General features: G+C 46.9%; 1 protein-coding gene across 1 annotated transcript in view; it reads left to right on the plus strand.

The window, feature by feature from the left end:
* Window positions 1–19434: 19434 nt before the first annotated feature.
* The window catches only part of GIPR (gastric inhibitory polypeptide receptor), a 37602-nt gene continuing 32115 nt past the window's right edge, over window positions 19435–24921 (plus strand). Inside the window, exon 1 of the mRNA XM_073638050.1 lies at window positions 19435–19536. Coding sequence (XP_073494151.1) covers window positions 19517–19536 — 20 coding nt within the window. The 5' untranslated portion in view covers window positions 19435–19516. The remainder of the gene's footprint in view (window positions 19537–24921) is intronic.

Below are 24921 nucleotides of genomic sequence, written 5' to 3' on the forward strand. Positions count from 1 at the left end.
CCTCTGTGTGTACTCTTACCTCTCTCCTCCTCTGTGTGTCCTCGTATCTCTCTCCTCCTCTGTGTGTCCTCGTATCTCTCTCCTCCTCTGTGTGTCCTCGTATCTCTCTCCTCCTCTGTGTGTCCTCGTATCTCTCTCCTCCTCTCTGTGTCCTCGTATCTCTCTCCTCCTCTGTGTGTCCTCTTCTCTCCTGTGTGTGTCCTGTATCTCTCTCCTCTGTGTGTCTTCATACCTCTCTCCTCCTCTCTGTCCTCGCACCTCTCTCCTCCCCTGTGCATCCTCGTACCTCTCTCCTGTGTGTCCTGTATCTCTCTCCTCCTCTGGGTGTCTTCATACCTCTGTCCCCTGTGTGTCCTCATACCTCTCCCCTCCCCTGTGTATCCTCGTACCTCTCTCCTCCTCTGTGTGTCCTCTTAGCTCTCTCCTCCTCTGTGTGTCCTCTTAGCTCTCTCCTCCTCTGTGTGTCCTCTTAGCTCTCTCCTCCTCTGTGTGTCCTCTGAGCTCTCTCCTCCTCTGTGTGTCCTCTGAGCTCTCTCCTCCTCTTTGTGTACTATTAGCTCTCTCCTCCTCTGTGTGTCCTCTTAGCTCTCTCCTCCTCTGTGTGTCCTCTTAGCTCTCTCCTCCTCTGTGTGTCCTCTTAGCTCTCTCCTCCTCTGTGTGTACTCTTACCTCTCTCCTCCTCTGTGTGTCCTTGTACCTCTCTCCTCCTCTGTGTTCTCTCTCTCCTCCTCTGTGTGTCCTCTTCTCTCCTGTGTGTGTCCTGTATCTCTCTCCTCCTCTGTGTGTCTTCATACCTCTCTCCTCCTCTGTCTGTCATCGCACCTCTCTCCTCCCCTGTGCATCCTCGTACCTCTCTTCTCCTCTGTGTGTCCTTGTACCTCTCTTCTCCCCTGTGTGTCCTTGTACCTCTCTCCTCCTCTGTGTCCTTGTACCTCTTTCCTCCTCTGTGTCCTTGTACCTCTCTCCTCCTCTGTGTGTTCTCTTACCTCTCTCCTCCTCTGTGTACTCGTACTTCTCTCCTCCTGCGTGTCCTCTTACCTCTCTCCTCCTCTGTGTGTCCTCTTACCTCTCTCCTCCTCTGTGTGTCCTCTTACCTTTCTCCTCCTCTGTGTGTCCTCTTACCTTTCTCCTCCTCTGTGTGTCCTCTTAGCTCTCTCCTCCTCTGTGTGTCCTCTTAGCTCTCTCCTCCTCTGTGTGTCCTCTTAGCTCTCTCCTCCTCTGTGTGTCCTCTTAGCTCTCTCCTCCTCTGTGTGTCCTCTTAGCTCTCTCCTCCTCTGTGTGTCCTCTTAGCTCTCTCCTCCTCTGTGTGTCCTCTTAGCTCTCTCCTCCTCTGTGTGTCCTCTTAGCTCTCTCCTCCTCTGTGTGTCCTCTTAGCTCTCTCCTCCTCTGTGTGTCCTCTTACCTCTCTCCTCCTCTGTGTGTCCTTGTACCTCTCTCCTCCTCTGTGTCCTTGTACCTCTCTCCTCCTCTGTGTGTCCTTGTACCTCTCTCCTCCTCTGTGTGTCCTTGTACCTCTCTCCTCCTCTGTGTGTCCTTGTACCTCTCTTCTCCTCTGTGTGTCCTCGTACCTCTCTTCTCCTCTGTGTGTCCTCGTATCTCTCTCCTCCTCTGTGTCCTCATATCTCTCTCCTCCTCTGTGTATCCTCTTCTCTCCTGTGTGTGTCCTGTATCTCTCTCCTCCTGTGTCCTCTTACCTCTCTCCTCCTCTGTGTGTCCTCTTACCTCTCTCCTCCTCTGTGTGTCCTCTTAGCTCTCTCCTCCTCTGTGTGTACTCTTACCTCTCTCCTCCTCTGTGTGTCCTTGTACCTCTCTCCTCCTCTGTGTGTCCTTGTACCTCTCTCCTCCTCTGTGTCCTCGTATCTCTCTCCTCCTCTGTGTGTCCTCGTATCTCTCTCCTCCTCTGTGTGTCCTTGTATCTCTCTCCTCCTCTGTGTGTCCTCGTATCTCTCTCCTCCTCTGTGTGTCCTCTTCTCTCCTGTGTGTGTCCTGTATCTCTCTCCTCTGTGTGTCTTCATACCTCTCTCCTCCTCTCTGTCCTCGCACCTCTCTCCTCCCCTGTGCATCCTCGTACCTCTCTCCTGTGTGTCCTGTATCTCTCTCCTCCCCTGTGTATCCTCGTACCTCTCTCCTCCACTGTGTGTCCTCTTAGCTCTCTCCTCCTCTGTGTGTCCTCTTAGCTCTCTCCTCCTCCTTGTGTCCTCTTAGCTCTCTCCTCCTCTGTGTGTCCTCTTAGCTCTCTCCTCCTCTGTGTGTCCTCTTAGCTCTCTCCTCCTCTGTGTGTCCTCTTAGCTCTCTCCTCCTCTGTGTGTCCTCTTAGCTCTCTCCTCCTCTGTGTGTCTTCTTAGCTCTCTTCTCCTCTGTGTGTCCTCTTAGCTCTCTCCTCCTCTGTGTGTCATCTTAGCTCTCTCCTCCTCTGTGTGTCCTCTTAGCTCTCTCCTCCTCTGTGTGTCCTCTTAGCTCTCTCCTCCTCTGTGTGTCCTCTTAGCTCTCTCCTCCTCTGTGTGTCCTCTTAGCTCTCTCCTCCTCTGTGTTCTCTCTCTCCTCCTCTGTGTGTCCTCTTCTCTCCTGTGTGTGTCCTGTATCTCTCTCCTCCTCTGTCTGTCCTTGCACCTCTCTCCTCCCCTGTGCATCCTCGTACCTCTCTCCTCCCCTGTGCATCCTCGTACCTCTCTCCTCCTCTGTGCATCCTCGTACCTCTCTCCTCCTCTGTGTCCTCGTACCTCTCTCCTCCCCTGTGCATCCTCGTACCTCTCTCCTCCTCTGTGCATCCTCGTACCTCTCTCCTCCTCTGTGCATCCTCGTACCTCTCTCCTCCTCTGTGTGTCCTCGTACCTCTCTCCTCCTCTGTGCATCCTCGTACCTCTCTCCTCCTCTGTGTGTCCTCGTACCTCTCTCCTCCTCTGTGCGTCCTCTTACCTCTCTCCTCCTCTGTGCATCCTCGTACCTCTCTCCTCCTCTGTGCATCCTCGTACCTCTCTCCTCCTCTGTGTGTCCTCGTACCTCTCTCCTCCTCTGTGCGTCCTCTTACCTCTCTCCTCCTCTGTGCGTCCTCTTACCTCTCTCCTCCTCTGTGCATCCTCATACCTCTCTCCTCCCCTGTGCATCCTCGTACCTCTCTCCTCCCCTGTGCATCCTCGTACCTCTCTCCTCCCCTGTGCATCCTCGTACCTCTCTCCTCCTCTGTGCATCCTCGTACCTCTCTCCTCCTCTGTGTCCTCGTACCTCTCTCCTCCTCTGTGCATCCTCGTACCTCTCTCCTCCTCTGTGCATCCTCGTACCTCTCTCCTCCTCTGTGCGTCCTCTTACCTCTCTCCTCCTCTGTGCATCCTCGTACCTCTCTCCTCCTCTGTGCATCCTCGTACCTCTCTCCTCCTCTGTGCGTCCTCTTACCTCTCTCCTCCTCTGTGCATCCTCGTACCTCTCTCCTCCTCTGTGTCTTCATACCCCTCTCCTCGTCTGTGTGTCATCACTATGGTGCCTTCTGTGCTGCTCTTACGGCTCTGTAGATTGAGGTATGAGCCTCAGCATTACCTCCACAGCTCATCATGTTTACAGTTCATTCATGTGTCCCGTTGTTGAACAGACATGAGGGCCCTACCCTTGCTTTTTTACCACCTGGCTTCATTCCCCTGCAGCCTCCTGTTTCTCCTCCATCTCTAGAACCCATTTTGTAGCTTTTTCCTTTGTCTGCCAGTATTAAATCTGCCATCTTGTACCTTACAACCCTGTATATGTCATTCTTGTATTTGCCACCTCTGTATTTCTCACCCCTGTATCTGCCACCCTTATTTCTACCCCTCGTCTATCTGTCGGCTTTGTATGTGTCACCCCTGTATCTGCCTGTACCTGCCTCCTATGTTTGTGCCATTCTCATATCTATCTATCTATCTATCTATCTATCTATCTATCTATCTATCTATCTATCTATCATCTATCTATTATCTATCTATCTATCTATCTACCCTTGCCATTCCCGTGTCTATCACCCATTTGTTGTCTAATCTTGTATTTCCCTTGTGTCTGCTTCTGTATCTGAGCCTTGTGCTTGGCAGGGTTACTTCAATCTCACAAGATGATGGGGGAGGGGGTTTGTTTATTTACAGGTCCTCATGAGTCATTTTTATTAGTTCCTCTCAAGGTAGAGATTTAGTGGTTTGTGCAGCCACCACTAGGGGGAGCTCTGGAGCTTGCTGCATACTGTGTATACACTCAATTCAATTACACTCTAATACATATTTTCAGAAGTTTTCGGGTTCAGTTATGAAATGAGCCGTTTCTTATTGATTTTCACCTTCTGAATTCAAGTTGGACAATGAACATTATTAGTTGGATCTTGTTTCTATGATATCATAGAGTTTTCCTTTTACTGCTACATATAATCAATGCATAAAAGTTTCAGTACTTTGAAATATTATTGTTTTTGCACATATAGAGATGTAGAATATTTTTTATGACAAATTTTCTGATATTTATTTAGAGGAAACTTAGTAACAATTCACATGACTAAAACTTGTCTAAACACTATTGCGAATTATAAACAGTTACAGAAATTGCTCTACAACATTTGCTCCTCATTCAGTGACAACTCTCTTTTGCTCGTCTCTCTTACTCCTGCGTCGGATCATCTCTTACAATTGTAATCTGCAAGAATTGATCGATTCCTTTTTCCTTGATGTCTTTTCTCCATAGCTGCAATATCTTGGTGAAGTCTCTCACCGTGCTTGTTGCTCGCTGCTCCGCAGGTTGGTGGAGAGAGATGCTGTTGTAAGAAATGAATCTTTAACGACATGTTACAGCCAAGATCCTTCCACCAACTCTTCATAATCATCTGCTCTTGAGTTTCCCAAAAAATGAGTTACCACTAATGTGAATGCTGCCAATTCAGCCTTTTCCTTACCATGCAAAAAAACTCCTCATCTTTAAGAAGCTTATGAATCTGAGGACCAATAAAGACTCCTTCCTTTATCTTTGCTTCACTCAACCTTCGACATTTATCAATGAGATACTTGAATGCTTTTGCATTTTTTATCCATTGCCTTTACAGAGTTCTTCATAAGGTCCACCTTGATCTGCAATGGTGGTAACAAAATCTTATGTGAGCCAACAAGTGCTGGAGACAGGACACTTTTACTCCCTGGTTGAAGTGAATGTCGGAGAGGTCGGTCTCTTTTATTAACAAAAGTGGCCAACCATTGTATTATAATAATGGACCCTAGTGACACAACATAGTGTCAGGCACTGGATCCATAATGCCTACTCGCAATGACTAGAAAAAAAGGAGAACCTTGGAGTATTTACGGCAAAAATGGACATAATTTTATTTAAATATGAAAAGTTCAAAACAGAATAAGATACACATAAATTCACATTAATCAGGGAAGGAAAATGACGTGTGTCAAACCTCAGGGACATCCAAGGGACAATAATATATATTATACTAGTAGTTGCCGTCCAAAATTTAGGCGGATATATACAGGTGAGCACCAATAATATGATCACAAATTTCAGTTTTGCATAAGGAAAAATGAGATACTAGAACCTAAAAGCGTCGGTCAAAGACAGGAAAATGTCCCACCATATATAAGGGGTGATTAAAGTGCATACCAGTGCGTATTCATATAATCAATCTCAAGGGGGAACCCAATTAAGACCCGCAGCTAAACAGAAAAGAGAAGTACCTCATTACTGATGCTAAAACAGTGTGAACAGCAATCTCCACATTGATGTAACTCACCAAAGTATAGAAAAAAGACGACCAAAAATAGTCCCAGGGAGTCTCTGGACAGTGTGCCAAGGGTAGTACCGCGCCTCGACGCGCGTTTCGTTATCTTTATCAAGAGACGATGGTCTCTTTTATTGTAGTGATATTCTCTTGCCCGACTATCCCACTCGCACAGAAAGAGGCAGAACTTTGTGTATCCACCCTGGAGACCAAGTAAGAGGGAAACCACCTTTACGTCACCACAGATGGGCCACAAATGTCGGTCATAGTTCATGCACCTCAACAGCTGCTTCATGCTGTCATAGGTTTCTTACATGTGGATGGCAGAACCAACTGGGATTGAAGGTAGCGCATTGACATTATGCAGCAAGGCTTGTTTTGGACGAATTAATGAAGATCCTCCATTCCTCTGAATTATGACTTATCTTCAGAGCTTCTATTATACTGTTGATGTTATTGCATGCAATAAGATCGCCCTCCATGAAGAAGTATTGGACAAGATCTTCATCACGGTTGCGGAACAAAGAATCTGAATATCGGCCGCTAGGAGATTGCACTGCTGGAGCCGGGAACCTACGAGCTCAGTTTTACTCTTGGGAAGATCCAAATCTCTAACAAGAGGGTTCAGGTCACTTCTTTGTGTTTATAAGGTTTGGTTCAGGTGAGGTTGCTGACACAAAGTCCGGGTCGTGAGAGGAAGATGCTTCATGACACCAAGCGCCCTCTTCTTCACTTGACTGAAAATGTTTCTGATGCTTTTGGACCCGGCATTTCTTCTGTATGTGGTACTGGGCGCATTGCAGATGGAAGGTTTGGATACTGTAAAGTCCACTTCTTCCTTGAAACTCCTTTTCTTATGGGTGCACCATGCAGAAATAGCAATTGGTAGCATGATCGGTTGGCTCTCTCCAGATCATTGGGACTGTTAAAGGCATAGATTGTCTCTTCCCATGCAACCACTGGGTCAGATGCGACGCTCATCTATCGCAGCATATGTGTGGAGCCCAACTCTTGTCCTGATCGCCTATTCTGCAGCCAAAATACAGGTTGTAGGCTTTCCTTATCATGGCAGTCAAGTTTCGTCTTTGTGACTCAAAAGTGACTTCTCCGCATTTGTAACAAAACTATCCGCTTTGTTACTGCTAGAATGAGACATATCTGAAAAAAAACATATAGAAAAATCAATACGCTAAGAAATCCTAAAACTGTATACCTTACACAGAGCATTTATAAAAGTAGGTGACGTCATCGAATCTGAATTGGAGTTTTTTGATTGGTCGCCCTGAGATGATACAAAAATGAAGGCTCAATTGACTAAATAGATGATGTAATAGATGAGCTACTAACAATGCAACAATCATGATGGAATAATAAAGACAACATTTTTCTATAAGCCTGCAAGAAAGGTGTCATAATAAGTAATTACAACCTCCTCTGGATATTGAAAATAAGAGCCAATCAGCAAATATAAGCATCAGATTAGTTTTCAGCACCCCAGGATTAGTTACATGTAACTGTTTTTGTCTCTGAAGCAACTTGGCTGTAGAAGAGGGTAATTAGTTGGCGTGCAGTGAGCGCCTCCTGCTGGTGGCTGCAGTGTGCTGCCATGAAGAGCTATGACTAGGCGAGGAGGTTGGAGCTTTGTATCAGGCTCTGCCTATAAAGAGATATGATGAGGTTATGGTGCACCTGGTGGTAGAAGGTGCAGCGCTGCGTCATCTCATATTCTCATTCCTCCCTCTACAACCCCAAAATATCAGCAGTCAGTTCCCCTGAGATAACATGGTAGTTACCCCCCCCCCCCATGACTCTGAGACATTATATAAGTGACGTATCGGTTGTGCATAGTATTCCCACTGCTATCTCATCTCTCATCATCTGCAAAGAAGCAAAACACTGACCAGCACCTCCTAACAGAATGAAACAAGTGTGAACAGGCGCGAGATGCAGAGACTGCAGAATATACAAAGCAAAGAGCACAGCCGCCTCTGATCTATTCCTATATATTGTATATATTTTATATCTCTCTCATATCCGTCCGTCCGTCTTTCTGCCTCCATCTATCTGATATATCTGTGTTCCTCTCCCCATCTCTCCGGATAATGTGTATGGAGCCTCTTTAGTGTCACTTATCATATAATGGGATTGTTTGCTTCCTACGCGGCTCTCGGTGTGAAGCAGCCACTTCTCGGGATGAGGCCTCTCCACTGTCTGAAGGAGAAAACTACATCACCCATCAGGGTTATAATGTTGGGGTCCCCCCCTTCTTCTAGTGACATGGCCCCCCCGTCTGGCGGAGAAGTCTCTCAGGGGAGCGCTGACCATGCAGCAGATGAGACAGTTACAGATGACACCTGAGAGTTTCCTCTGAGTAATCTCATTACTAAATCCACATCCTCCAAGCCCAGAACATGTGTCCGGCTATGTCTGACCACAGGCCAGAGCCAGAGAGGGGCCGCAGGACAGTCACCAGAATAACACGGGGTATGGCAGCACAGGGACAGAGAGGGGCCGCAGGACAGTCACCAGAATAACACGGGGTATGGCAGCACAGGGACAGAGAGGGGCCGCAGGACAGTCACCAGAATAACACGGGGTATGGCAGCACAGGGACAGAGAGGGGCCGCAGGACAGTCACCAGAATAACACGGGGTATGGCAGCACAGGGCCAGAGAGGGGCCGCAGGACAGTCACCAGAATAACACGGGGTATGGCAGCACAGGGACAGAGAGGGGCCGCAGGACAGTCACCAGAATAACACGGGGTATGGCAGCACAGGGACAGAGAGGGGCCGCAGGACAGTCACCAGAATAACACGAGGTATGGCAGCACAGGGCCAGAGAGGGGCCGCAGGACAGTCACCAGAATAACACGGGGTATGGCAGCACAGGGCCAGAGAGGGGCCGCAGGACAGTCACCAGAATAACACGGGGTATGGCAGCACAGGGACAGAGAGGGGCCGCAGGACAGTCACCAGAATAACGCGGGGTATGGCAGCACAGGGACAGAGAGGGGACGCAGGACAGTCACCAGAATAACGCGGGGTATGGCAGCACAGGGACAGAGAGGGGCCGCAGGACAGTCACCAGAATAACACGGGGTATGGCAGCACAGAGACACAGGTGAGGGCCGTCTCAGGGAGGGGAGACAGACATAGCTATAATGCATACAAGTATGGGGGGATAGGTAGGACAGATACAAATATGGGGGAATAGGACAGGTACAAATATGGTGGGATAGGACAGGTACAAGTATGGGGGATACGACAGGTACTAGTATGGGGGGGATAGGACAGGTACAAGTGTGGGGGATAGGACAGATAAAAATATGGGGGAATAGGACAGGTACAAGTATGGGGGATACGACAGGTACTAGTATGGGGGGATAGGACAGGTACAAGTGTGGGGGATAGGACAGGTACAAGTGTGGGGGATAGGACAGGTACAAATATGGGAGGATAGGACAGATACAAATATGGGGGGATAGGACACATACAAATATGGGGGATAGGACAGGTACAAGTATGGGGGATAGGACAGATACAAATATGGGGGGATAGGACAGATACAAATAAGGGGGAATAGGACAGGTACAAGTGTAGGGGATAGGACAGATACAAATATGGGGGAATAGGACAGGTACAAGTATGGGGGATAGGACACATACAACTATTAGGGGAATAGGACAGGTACAAGTCTGGGTGGATAGGACAGATACAAATATGTGGGGATAGGACAGATACAATTACAGTTATATGAAAAAGTTTGGGCACCCCTATTAATCTTAAGCTTAATGTTTTATAAAAATTGGTGATTTTGCAACAGCTATTTCAGTTTGATATATGTAATAACTGTTGGACACAGTAATGTTTCTGCCTTGAAATGAGCTTTATTGTACTAACAGAAAATGTGGGGGGCTCTCACTGTTACATTTGGTGGAGTGGGGGGCTCTCACTGTTACATTGAATGGAGTGGGGGGCTCTCACTGTTACATTTGGTGGAGTGGGGGGCTCTCACTGTTACATTGAATGGAGTGGGGGGCTCTCACTGTTACATTTGGTGGAGTGGGGGGCTCTCACTGTTACATTTGGTGGAGTGGGGGGCTCTCACTGTTACATTTGGTGGAGTGGAGGGCTCTCACTGTTACATTTGGTGGAGTGGGGGGCTCTCACTGTTACATTTGGCGGAGTGGGGGGCTCTCACTGTTACATTTGGCGGAGTGGGGGGCTCTCACTGCTACATTTGGTGGAGTGGGGGGCTCTCACTGTTACATTTGGCGGAGTGGGGGGCTCTCACTGTAACATTTGGTGGAGTGGGGGGCTCTCACTGTAACATTTGGTGGAGTGGGGGGCTCTCACTGTTACATTTGGTGGAATGGCGGGCTCTCACTGTTACATTTGGTGGAGTGGGGGGCTCTCACTGTAACATTTTGTGGAGTGGGGGGCTCTCACTGTTACATTTCGTGGAGTGGGGGGCTCTCACTGTTACATTTCGTGGAGTGGGGGCTCTCACTGTTACATTTGGTGGAGTGGGGGGCTCTCACTGTTACATTTGGTGGAGTGGGGGGCTCTCACTGTTACATTTGGTGGAGTGGGGGGCTCTCACTGTTACATTTGGTGGAGTGAGGGGCTCTCACTGTTACATTTGGTGGAGTGAGGGGCTCTCACTGTTACATTTGGTGGAGTGGGGGGCTCTCACTGTTACATTTGGTGGAGTGGGGGGCTCTCACTGTTACATTTGGTGGAGTGGGGGGCTCTCACTGTTACATTTGGTGGAGTGGGGGGCTCTCACTGTTACATTTCGTGGAGTGGGGGGCTCTCACTGTTACATTTGGTGGAGTGGGGGGCTCTCACTGTAACATTTTGTGGAGTGGGGGGCTCTCACTGTTACATTTCGTGGAGTGGGGGCTCTCACTGTTACATTTGGTGGAGTGGGGGGCTCTCACTGTTACATTTGGTGGAGTGGGGGGCTCTCACTGTAACATTTTGTGGAGTGGGGGGCTCTCACTGTTACATTTGGTGGAGTGGGGGGCTCTCACTGTTACATTTCGTGGAGTGGGGGCTCTCACTGTTACATTTGGTGGAGTGGGGGCTCTCACTGTTACATTTGGTGGAGTGGGGGGCTCTCACTGTTACATTTGGTGGAGTGGGGGGCTCTCACTGTTACATTTGGTGGAGTGGGGGGCTCTCACTGTAACATTTGGTGGAGTGGGGGGCTCTCACTGTAACATTTGGTGGAGTGGGGGGCTCTCACTGTTACATTTGGTGGAGTGGGGGGCTCTCACTGTAACATTTGGTGGAGTGGGGGGCTCTCACTGTTACATTTGGTGGAGTGGGGGGCTCTCACTGTTACATTTGGTGGAGTGGGGGGCTCTCACTGTAACATTTGGTGGAGTGGGGGGCTCTCACTGTAACATTTGGTGGAGTGGGGGGCTCTCACTGTTACATTTGGTGGAGTGGGGGGCTCTCACTGTTACATTTGGTGGAGTGGGGGGCTCTCACTGTAACATTTTGTGGAGTGGGGGGCTCTCACTGTAACATTTTGTGGAGTGGGGGGCTCTCACTTTTACATTTTGTGGAGTGGGGGGCTCTCACTGTTACATTTCGTGGAGTGGGGGGCTCTCACTGTTACATTTGGTGGAGTGGGGGGCTCTCACTGTTACATTTGGTGGAGTGGGGGGCTCTCACTGTTACATTTTGTGGAGTGGGAGGCTCTCACTGTTACATTTGGTGGAGTGGGAGGCTCTCACTGTTACATATCGTGGAGTGGGGGGCTCTCACTGTTACATTTTGTGGAGTGGGGGGCTCTCACTGTTACATTTTGTGGAGTGGGGGGCTCTCACTGTTACATTTGGTGGAGTGGGGGGCTCTCACTGTTACATTTGGTGGAGTGGGAGGCTCTCACTGTTACATTTGGTGGAGTGGGAGGCTCTCACTGTTACATATCGTGGAGTGGGGGGCTCTCACTGTTACATTTGGTGGAGTGGGAGGCTCTCACTGTTACATTTGGTGGAGTGGGAGGCTCTCACTGTTACATTTGGTGGAGTGGGAGGCTCTCACTGTTACATTTGGTGGAGTGGGAGGCTCTCACTGTTACATTTTGTGGAGTGGGGGGCTCTCACTGTTACATTTGGTGGAGTGGGAGGCTCTCACTGTTACATTTGGTGGAGTGGGAGGCTCTCACTGTTACATTTTGTGGAGTGGGGGGCTCTCACTGTTACATTTTGTGGAGTGGGGGGCTCTCACTGTTACATTTGGTGGAGTGGGAGGCTCTCACTGTTACATTTGGTGGAGTGGGAGGCTCTCACTGTTACATTTGGTGGAGTGGGAGGCTCTCACTGTTACATATCGTGGAGTGGGGGGCTCTCACTGTTACATTTGGTGGAGTGGGGGGCTCTCACTGTTACATTTGGTGGAGTGGGAGGCTCTCACTGTTACATTTGGTGGAGTGGGGGGCTCTCACTGTTACATTTTGTGGAGTGGGGGGCTCTCACTGTTACATTTTGTGGAGTGGGGGGCTCTCACTGTTACATTTGGTGGAGTGGGGGGCTCTCACTGTTACATTTGGTGGAGTGGGAGGCTCTCACTGTTACATTTGGTGGAGTGGGAGGCTCTCACTGTTACATATCGTGGAGTGGGGGGCTCTCACTGTTACATTTTGTGGAGTGGGGGGCTCTCACTGTTACATTTTGTGGAGTGGGGGGCTCTCACTGTTACATTTGGTGGAGTGGGGGGCTCTCACTGTTACATTTGGTGGAGTGGGAGGCTCTCACTGTTACATTTGGTGGAGTGGGGGGCTCTCACTGTTACATATCGTGGAGTGGGAGGCTCTCACTGTTACATTTGGTGGAGTGGGGGGCTCTCACTGTTACATTTCGTGGAGTGGGGGGCTCTCACTGTTACATTTGGTGGAGTGGGGGGCTCTCACTGTTACATATCGTGGAGTGGGGGGCTCTCACTGTTACATTTTGTGGAGTGGGGGGCTCTCACTGTTACATTTTGTGGAGTGGGGGGCTCTCACTGTTACATTTTGTGGAGTGGGGGGCTCTCACTGTTACATTTTGTGGAGTGGGGGGCTCTCACTGTTACATATCGTGGAGTGGGGGGCTCTCACTGTTACATATCGTGGAGTGGGGGGCTCTCACTGTTACATATCGTGGAGTGGGGGGCTCTCACTGTTACATGAGTTGAGCTAATTTTCCTGGAGAGTTTAATGGTCGGCTGAGAGATGATGGATTTGCGACAAGTGTTTGGTGTAAGAGACTCTCCAGGTGATGATGGAGGCGCGGCTGGGAGGTGGGGGGCTGATGGACATGGAGGCAGCCGGTGCTTGGCGGGACCATGTCTGACTATTGTCTCCTCACAGCCTATTGATTATCTGATCAATAATATGACGCGGACACAACATCACCCCCGAGAGACGCCCAGACCACACGCCGAGGGATATAAGCTCTGCCAACAACTCTGCATCCACCGTGCATCACTACGGGGAAGTAGTAGTGTTGTGTCTCTGATCCACCAGCACAGTATCACACATGGGAGGCTTAGATACACCAGCACAGTATCACACATGGGAGGCTTAGATCCACCAGCACAGTATCACACATGGGAGGCTTAGATACACCAGCACAGTGTCACACATGGGAGGCTTAGATACACCAGCACAGTATCACACATGGGAGGCTTAGATACACCAGCACAGTATCACACATGGCAGGCTTAGATACACCAGCACAGTATCACACATGGGAGGCTTAGATACACCAGCACAGTATCACACATGGGAGGCTTAGATACACTAGCACAGTATCACACATGGGAGGCTTAGATACACCAGCACAGTATCACACATGGGAGGCTTAGATACACCAGCACAGTATCACACATGAGAGGCTTTGATACACCAGCACAGTATCACACATGAGAGGCTTAGATACACCAGCAGAGTATCACACATGAGAGGCTTTGATACACCAGCACAGTATCACACATGAGAGGCTTAGATACACCAGCATAGTATCACACATGAGAGACTTAGATACACCAGCACAGTATCACACATGAGAGACTTAGATACACCAGCACAGTATCACACATGAGAGGCTTAGATACACCAGCACAGTATCACACATGAGAGGCTTAGATACACCAGCACAGTATCACACATGAGAGGCTTAGATACACCAGCATAGTATCACACATGAGAGACTTAGATACACCAGCACAGTATCACACATGAGAGACTTAGATACACCAGCACAGTATCACACATGAGAGGCTTAGATACAATAGGACAGTATCACACATGAGAGGCTTAGATACACCAGCACAGTATCACACATGAGAGGCTTAGATACAATAGGACAGTATCACACATGAGAGGCTTAGATACACCAGCATAGTATCACACATGGGAGGCTTAGATACACCAGCACAGTATCACACATGAGAGGCTTTGATACACCAGCACAGTATCACACACGAGAGGCTTAGATACACCAGCACAGTATCACACATGAGAGGCTTTGATACACCAGCACAGTATCACACATGAGAGGCTTAGATACACCAGCACAGTATCACACATGGGAGGCTTAGATACACCAGCAGAGTATCACACATGGGATGCTTAGATACACCAGCACAGTATCACACATGAGAGGCTTAGATACACCAGCATAGTATGACACATGAGAGGCTTAGATACACCAGGACAGTATCACACATGAGAAACTTAGATACACCAGCACAGTATCACACATGAGAGGCTTAGATACAATAGGACAGTATCACACATGAGAGGCTTAGATACACCAGCATAGTATCACACATGGGAGGCTTAGATACACCAGCACAGTATCACACATGAGAGGCTTAGATACACCAGCATAGTATCACACATGAGAGGCTTAGATACACCAGCACAGTATCACACATGAGAGGCTTAGATACACCAGCACAGTATCACACATGAGAGGCTTAGATACACCAGCATAGTATCACACTTGAGAGGCTTAGATACACCAGCATAGTATCACACATGAGAGGCTTAGATACACCAGCACAGTATCACACATGAGAGACTTAGATAAACCAGGACAGTATCACACATGAGTGGCTTAGATACACCAGCACAGTATCACACATGAGAGGCTTAGATACACCATCATAGTATCACACATGAGAGGCTTAGATACACCAGCACAGTATCACACATGAGAGGCTTTGATACACCAGCACAGTATCACACATGAGAGGCTTAGATACACCAGGACAGTATCACACATGAGAAACTTAGATACACCAGCACAATATCACACATGAGAGACTTAGATACAATAGGACAGTATCACACATGAGAGGCTTAGATACACCAGCATAGTATCACACATGGGAGGCTTAGATACACCAGCACAGTATCACACATGAGAGGCTTAGATACACCAGCATAGTATCACACATGAGAGGCTTAGATACACCAGCACAGTATCACACATGAGAGGCTTAGATACACCAGCACAGTATCACACATGAGAGGCTTAGATACACCAGCATAGTATCACACATGAGAGGCTTAGATACACCAGCACAGTATCACACATGAGAGGCTTAGATACACCAGCACAGTATCACACATGAGAGACTTAGATAAACCAGGACAGTATCACACATGAGTGGCTTAGATACACCAGCACAGTATCACACATGAGAGGCTTAGATACACCATCATAGTATCACACATGAGAGGCTTAGATACACCAGCAGAGTATCACACATGGGAGGCTTAGATACACCATCATAGTATCACACATGAGAGGCTTAGATACACCAGCACAGTATCACACATGAGAGGCTTAGATACACCAGCATAGTATCACACATGAGAGACTTAGATACACCAGGACAGTATCACACATGAGAGACTTGGATACACCAGCACAGTATCACACATGAGAGGCTTAGATACAATAGGACAGTATCACACATGAGAGGCTTAGATACACCAGCATAGTATCACACATGGGAGGCTTAGATACACCAGCACAGTATCACACATGAGAGGCTTAGATACACCATCATAGTATCACACATGAGAGACTTAGATAAACCAGGACAGTATCACACATGAGTGGCTTAGATACACCAGCACAGTATCACACATGAGAGGCTTAGATACACCATCATAGTATCACGCATGAGAGGCTTAGATACACCAGCACAGTATCACACATGAGAGGCTTAGATACACCATCATAGTATCACACATGAGAGGCTTAGATACACCAGCATAGTATCACACATGAGAGGCTTTGATACACCAGCACAGTATCACACATGAGAGGCTTAGATACACCAGGACAGTATCACACATGAGAAACTTAGATACACCAGCACAGTATCACACATGAGAGGCTTAGATACAATAGGACAGTATCACACATGAGAGGCTTAGATACACCAGCATAGTATCACACATGGGAGGCTTAGATACACCAGCACAGTATCACACATGAGAGGCTTAGATACACCAGCACAGTATCACACATGAGAGGCTTAGATACACCAGCATAGTATCACACATGAGAGGCTTAGATACACCAGCACAGTATCACACATGAGAGGCTTAGATACACCAGCACAGTATCACACATGAGAGACTTAGATAAACCAGGACAGTATCACACATGAGTGGCTTAGATACACCAGCACAGTATCACACATGAGAGGCTTAGATACACCATCATAGTATCACACATGAGAGGCTTAGATACACCAGCAGAGTATCACATATGGGAGGCTTAGATACACCATCATAGTATCACACATGAGAGGCTTAGATACACCAGCACAGTATCACACATGAGAGGCTTAGATACACCATCATAGTATCACACATGAGAGGCTTAGATACACCAGCAGAGTATCACACATGGGAGGCTTAGATACACCATCATAGTATCACACATGAGAGGTTTAGATACACCAGCACAGTATCACACATGAGAGGCTTAGATACACCAGCATAGTATCACACATGAGAGACTTAGATACACCAGGACAGTATCACACATGAGAGACTTAGATACACCAGCACAGTATCACACATGAGAGGCTTAGATACAATAGGACAGTATCACACATGAGAGGCTTAGATACACCAGCATAGTATCACACATGGGAGGCTTAGATACACCAGCACAGTATCACACATGAGAGTCTTAGATACACCAGCACAGTATCACACATGAGAGACTTAGATAAACCAGGACAGTATCACACATGAGTGGCTTAGATACACCAGCACAGTATCACACATGAGAGGCTTAGATACACCATCATAGTATCACACATGAGAGGCTTAGATACACCAGCAGAGTATCACACATGGGAGGCTTAGATACACCATCATAGTATCACACATGAGAGGCTTAGATACACCAGCACAGTATCACACATGAGAGGCTTAGATACACCAGCATAGTATCACACATGAGAGACTTAGATACACCAGGACAGTATCACACATGAGAGACTTAGATACACCAGCACAGTATCACACATGAGAGGCTTAGATACAATAGGACAGTATCACACATGAGAGGCTTAGATACACCAGCATAGTATCACACATGAGAAGCTTAGATACACCAGCACAGTATCACACATGAGAGGCTTAGATACACCAGCACAGTATCACACATGAGAGGCTTAGATACACCAGTACAGTATCACACATGAGAGGCTTAGATACACCAGCACAGTATCACACATGAGAGGCTTTGATACACCAGCACAGTATCACACATGAGAGGCTTAGATACACCAGCACAGTATCACACATGAGAGGCTTAGATACACCATCATAGTATCACACATGAGAGGCTTAGATACACCATCATAGTATCACACATGAGAGGCTTAGATACACCAGCAGAGTATCACACATGGGAGGCTTAGATACACCAGCACAGTATCACACATGAGAGGCTTAGATACACCAGCACAGTATCACACATGGGAGGCTTAGATACACCAGCACAGTATCACACATGAGAGGCATAGATACACCAGCACAGTATCACACATGAAAGGCTTAGATACACCAGCATAGTATCACACATGAGAGGCTTAGATACACCAGCACAGTATCACACATGAGATGCTTAGATACACCAGCATAGTATCACACATGAGAGGCTTAGATACACCAGCACAGTATCACACATGCGAGGCTTAGATACACCAGCACAGTATCACACATGGGAGGCTTAGATACATCAGCACAGTATCATGCATGAGAGGCTTAGATACATCAGCACAGTATCACGCATGAGAGGCTTAGATACACCAGCACAGTATCACACATGAAAGGCTTAGATACACCAGCACAGTATCACACATGAGAGGCTTAGATACACCAGCACAGTATCACACATGGGAGACTTAGATACACCAGCACAGTATCACACATGAGAGGCTTAGATACAATAGGACAGTATCACACATGAGAGGCTTAGATACACCAGCATAGTATCACACATGAGAGGCTTAGATACACCAGCACAGTATCACACATGAGAGGCTTAGATACACCAGTACAGTATCACACATGAGAGGCTTAGATACACCAGCACAGTATCACACATGAGAGGCTTTGATACACCAGCACAGTATCACACATGAGAGGCTTAGATACACCAGCACAGTATCACACATGAGAGGCTTAGATACACCATCATAGTATCACACATGAGAGGCTTAGATACACCATCATAGTATCACACATGAGAGGCTTAGATACACCAGCAGAGTATCACACATGGGAGGCTTAGATACACCAGCACAGTATCACACATGAGAGGCTTAGATACACCAGCACAGTATCACACATGGGAGGCTTAGATACACCAGCACAGTATCACACATGAGAGGCATAGATACACCAGCACAGTATCACACATGAAAGGCTTAGATACACCAGCATAGTATCACACATGAGAGGCTTAGATACACCAGCACAGTATCACACATGAGATGCTTAGATACACCAGCATAGTATCACACATGAGAGGCTTAGATACACCAGCACAGTATCACACATGCGAGGCTTAGATACACCAGCACAGTATCACACATGGGAGGCTTAGATACATCAGCACAGTATCACACATGAAAGGCTTAGATACACCAGCATAGTATCACACATGAGAGGCTTAGATACACCAGCACAGTATCACGCATGAGAGGCTTAGATACATCAGCACAGTATCACGCATGAGAGGCTTAGATACACCAGCACAGTATCACACATGAAAGGCTTAGATACACCAGCACAGTATCACACATGAAAGGCTTAGATACACCAGCATAGTATCACACATGAGAGGCTTAGATACACCAGCACAGTATCACACATGGGAGGCTTAGATACACCAGCACAGTATCACACATGGGAGGCTTAGATACACCAGGACAGTATCACACATGAGGGGCTTAGATACACCAGGACTCTGTAGATATGATAGTTGTAGATGTTGCTTGGAGATTATTCCAAATGTTTTCGGCTTGAACAATGATGAGAGTAGTGGCAGTGTGTACACATGTATATATGCCTCTGCTGACATCCCCCCCCCCCCCCCCCCCCCCGGTATATATACTGTACGGTCCCCCCACCCCTTACATCTCTCCTCCCTCTGGGCTCCGGGGATCCCTCAGTCACAGAGAGCAGCAGCAGGAGAGCGGCGGAGATCACTGTGCGGAGATCACTGTGCGGAGACTAGAAGTGACTGATCCCAATGATGTCTGCAAGTGTCAGGTATGTACTTTATATATATATTCATCTGCCGTATCCTGCACCCCGTACACACACAGCCTGCACTTCACACCTATATTACACCCATTACATACACTGCACCCCATATGTACCTCTACAGAATCACATCCCCCCATACATACACAACACCTGAGACATGGCGATACTGCGCTCATACATACATAAACCCCGCTATATATATAGATATATGTCTCATATATACATATACTGCAATGTATACATATAAGGCACTCCATACGTATACCGCCCTCATACATACAGCATATCTCTCCATATATACATAAGTTGGTCTTCGTAGATATATTTAGTGCCCCTCATATATTCAACATTTTGTATCCATCTGTCCTTATCTGGGGAACACTTTATACAATAATAATAATAAATAGAAAAAAAAAATCTAAAAACAAAGATGGGGAAAAAAAACAACAAATAATACAAATATCCCTGAACAGAGGACGTGGGTCAGGTAAATACTGAGATTTCTCCCAGGAGACCCGAACGTTGCTATAAAGCCACAAAATAATCCAACAGTGGATGAGAAAAGGCGAAAAGAATCAAAACAACCCCTCGCATCTATAACAGCTCGTTGTTACACATTATTACACACCGATGAGAACTAATAAAGTCGTTTCTATTCAATCCAGTCACTTGATTTCAATATTATCTGTTGCGACCATTTACCAGACGCTCAATTCCAAATTCCTCTTCACGATCATGGACGCCCGTCGCTGTCACATTGTGTTCAAGATTATTGTAACTGTTCTTGTATTATATACCCCTTTTCACATGTAAGGCGCCATGGAATAAATGGCGCTATAATAATAATAATAATAATTCTACACCTGCCAAAGCTGGACACAACTAATGTAATAGACTATGAAGTATCTCCCTCTGCTACACCTGCAGTGTACACATCTTCATCTACTGCCACAACTGTATAATAATCACCACAACTACACCTCCTATATGCAACCACCAGCTACACTTGTGAAGTTGGAGACTGACACAAATTTTGGTTTTCACAAAGTTTGCTGCTTCGGTTTTTAAAGTGACAATTTTCATTGACTCTTGATTGCAATGAATGGAGAAAAGAAGAATTGTAAAAAAATGACAAAGCCACTCCTTGCCATTAAAATTAACTTAATCACAAAGAAAAACATGAATTTCATCCCTGCTACACAATGACCAGCTTACATCATTTCAGTAATCTTCTCCTTAGATCAGGAGAAAGTGTTAACAAGGACAAGGCAGCTGATATCAATATATCATACTCATTGAATTAGAAGAGCAGATTGGTTACTTGAAATCATTGTCTTCTTCTGTTAACTATTGTTATCTCCAAGGAAACATGCAGTCATCATTGCTTTGCATCAAAAGGGTTTTACAGGTAAGAACATTGCTGCTGGTAAGATTGCCCAAAATCAATCGTTTTTTGGATGACAGGTTCAATTGCTGTGAAGAAGGCTACAGGGCACTTAAGTAAGTGCAGCAAGTGCCGCAACGGTCTCCTAAAGAGGATTCAGCTACAGGATCAGTTCATCACCAGTGCAGAGCTTGCTCAGGAACGGCAGCAGGCAGGTGTCAGTGCATCTGCACACAGTGAGGCCGAGGCTTATGGAGGCTGTCAGGTGTTATAGCAACAAAGAAGCCACAGCTCCTAGAAAAACATTAAAGACAGGCTGATATTTAGCAAGAAGTACAGGGACTGGACTGCAGAGGACGAGGGTAAAGGTATTTTTTTCTGATGAAGTCCCTTCAGACTGTCTGGCACATCTGAAAGAATGATTATCCGGAGAAGAGAAGGTGACGGTGTCATGAGTCTCGTGTCTGACAACAGTAAAGTCTCCTGAGACCACTCGTGTGGGAGCGTCTCATCCATGGAGGGAGCTCATTCACAATGTGTGGCGGCTTCTCATCCGTGGAGGGGGCTCACTCACAATGTGCGGGGGCTTCTCCATGGAGGGGATCACTCACAATGTGCGGGGGGCTTCTCATCCATGGTAGGGGCTCACTCACAATGTGCGGGGACTTCTCATCCATGGAGGGGGCTCACTCACAATGTCTAGGGGCTTCTCATCCATGGAGGGGCTCACTCACAATTTTTCCTAAGAACACAGTCATGAATAAAGAACTGGATCTAAACCTCCTCCAAAAACAACTTCTCCCATCATCCAGGACAATGTGGTGATGACGCTTTTTCCAGCATTAAGAAAGCACAGCAGCACACTGTAAGGGCCAATACATATGCAGACACTGAGAACATAAGAGCTAAACTGCATTATTGCTAAATAAACTAAAAATGAAGGCTCTTAGCGCATAAATTGGCCAATTCATGTATGCCCATCAACCATGACAAGGTAGCCTGCGCATGATGGGTAACTAACCTCCTAAACATGCCTCTCTTAGGCTAGAAGCCTACAAATTTAAGTGGGCAGGTAGAAACCAACACTAATTAAAAGCACCCTTGAATTGATGCTGAGGCTACCTTGTCGTGGTTGATGAATTGGCCAATTTATGCGCTAAGAGCCTTTATTTTTTTGTAAGTACATTTTATTTAGCAATAATGCAGTTTAGCTCTTATGTTCCCAGTGTCTGCATATGTATTGGCCCTTACAGTGTGCAGCTGTGCTTTCTTATTGTATGTTGTGCAGTCATTGCAGCGTGCACTTGTTCACACTGTGTGGAGGCGCTTGTCAGGTTTTTTGTTCTTTGATGCTTTTTCCAGCATGACGGAGATTGTGTCACAAGGGAAAAGTGATAACTGAGTGGCTCGGTGAGCAAAACATTGACATTTTGGGTCCATGACCAGAAAACTCCACAGATCTCAGTCTCAGTGAGAACCTGCGGTCAATCCTCAAAAAGCGACAAAAACCCAGAAATTGTGATAACTCCGAGCTCTGATGAGGCAAGAACGGGCGGCCATCAGTCAGGATCTGCCCAGAAGCCGATATCCATCTGCCGGGGGAAGGGCAGAAGTCTGGAGAATAAGGGGCAGCGCTGGGAAGATTGAGGAGTCACAGAAACTTCATGTATTTGTCAATAAAATGTAACAAGTTATGAAATGTTTATAATTGTCCATCAGTAACCAGAGAAACCTCCGACTAAAAGAGGGAAAACACTGAAGCAGCAGAATGTGAAAACAAAAATTTGTGTCAGTCTCAAAACTTTTGGCCCTGACTTCTGATCAGCGCACCACATTTACTAGACCTGAACGCAACTACAACCACATGTAATGCAACTCTTCACACCTACATCAGGTACACCTGTACACAACACCTACTGCAGAGAATGTACTAGTCCTGCGCACACCCACATGTGTAAGCCGCTCTCTGCATTGTTTAAGAGTGTCTGAAATCCACTTCACTTTATAGCAATGACTCAGACCAGGGCGACTATTACTCTGCTTCGGCATGAGCCTTATAGGAAGAGGGTTAAATGGCGAAAGCCTTAAAACCTGGCTGTTGTCCCTCTTACAATTCTCTGTGATTAATACTATGTACAATAGAAATGATATTGTGGTACTGTGGTAGCCAGAAAAAAAATCGATGCCAATACTTTTATGCCCCCCTAAAAAAAGTATTCTAGCCGTGATCCCAGAAAAATTATATTTGTAAGCTTTCAGAGCACAGAGGCTCCTTCATCAGGCAGGCTGTGATTAGTACTGTAATATCAACCATCACCATTAGATGTCACACTAAGGATATATAGTGACTCATCTTTGAGACAACGGCCCTTAATTGCACTGACAAGCTGTCTTTTAGGGTGGTGGTCTTGTCAAAGATGGCCAGCCTGTCATATGTGGTGGAGGTGAAAATATATTTCTGGAAATCTTATATGTGGGTGGTTTTCTGATAGCAGTGGTCTTTTGAAGAGTTCACAGTATATATGAGAGCTGCTAGCAGGAAGTGAGTCAATGTGTGGCTGAAGGAGGCAGAGAACCCCATTACTGAGTAAAGACAAAAACTAGGCTGGAGGAATGGAGCAGTTCTCGAGGAATATGTCTCAGAATGGGGGAGTCATGGGAAAGGTGCTGCAGCACCGGAGGGACATAATGAATGGTTGTTTCTAGCTGTTCTATACACCTGAGGAGGTGAGAAACTATGGTGCAGAAGGACAACAACTCTGAGGACAGTGGACTGCAGTGTGTGAGACGAGCTCTTGGACCGTGCGTGGTGGGTTTTGTGATGTCTCTACCTTGTAGATGTCCTATCTGTGATGTCCTCTGAGGTGTTGTGCCCTCCATTATCTTAGCATCTTGTGTACCTAGTTAGTCATGGGCTGGCTGTGGTGGCGGCACCAAAGCAATGTAATCAAGAAAGCAATTTTGGCTCCAATGAAAGGAGTTCATTAGGTTGTGTGAGAACCTTGGGGTGAGCGGGGAGTCCATTATGAAATTGTCAGTGAGCAGGAGGCCTGAGTAGTTTGTCTATGCTGTCGGCAGGCTCTGGAGTTGGCTTGTTCATCATTAGAGGTCAGAATGATTGTGTAGGGGGTCGCCTATCATGCTTTGCGAGACCCTTAGGCAAGAGGCGCTATCATAGTCTCGTCTAGCAAGGCCTGGGGAACGTCACCAGACAGTGAGCTGAGGAGCAGAACTGTCACAGCTTCAGAGTAGTTGGATGAGATAGTCTTAGGGACAGTGTGCAAAGATCTGTGCGGACTGTTGCTAAGGTGGTGTGGCCTGAATGTGATTTCATCCGCGGTAGGAGACAGCGCTGGAAGGGTCTGTAGGGGGCTGTGAGATAAGTTGGTTCCTAGAATCATACACTTCCCCCAAAAAAATATGAAATAGTCTTTGCTACAGTTTACGAGATCAACACCAAACACATCTCCACTACAAGCAGACAAAGCGGGAGGTAAAGAGACTGGTGGGCGACCTGGGAAGAAGCAGAACGGAAACAGCGAGGTAACAGTAAGGTGAGTATTTCTTGTTTTTCTACTTTACACTTTTCTGAGCTTTCTTATCTGTGTAGCTGGACAACCCCTTTAACCGTGACAATTCCAGAATGAAAGTTGTTACAGTTGATACAGAATTCTAGAATGTTCAGGTGTGACTGCAACCAACAAGCGCCCAGCACCCCGAGAACGCATCGTAACCACCAAGCAGATAGCGCCATTGTCTGTGAACGACAACTGCCAAGCAAATCGTCCAATGTGAAATCAACCAATGTGAAATGCTACCATCAAGTGTAACGAGACACTTAGCAGTGAAGAAATTGTACAACAGTTCTATGAAAAAAAATAAACTCCTCTGTTCAGCTCTTATGGTCTGCTGTCTTTTCTTTAAGGGGAAGCCACCATGTCGAACACCTCTTCCACTAGTCTTCAATAAGGAGTTGTCCTGAGACGTGTTAGAGTCCTGAAAAA

This window comes from Phyllobates terribilis, unplaced genomic scaffold (assembly GCF_046119375.1).
Source record: "Phyllobates terribilis strain yellow unplaced genomic scaffold, ASM4611937v1 Scaffold_7__3_contigs__length_470593459, whole genome shotgun sequence".
Lineage (NCBI taxonomy): Eukaryota > Metazoa > Chordata > Amphibia > Anura > Dendrobatidae > Phyllobates > Phyllobates terribilis.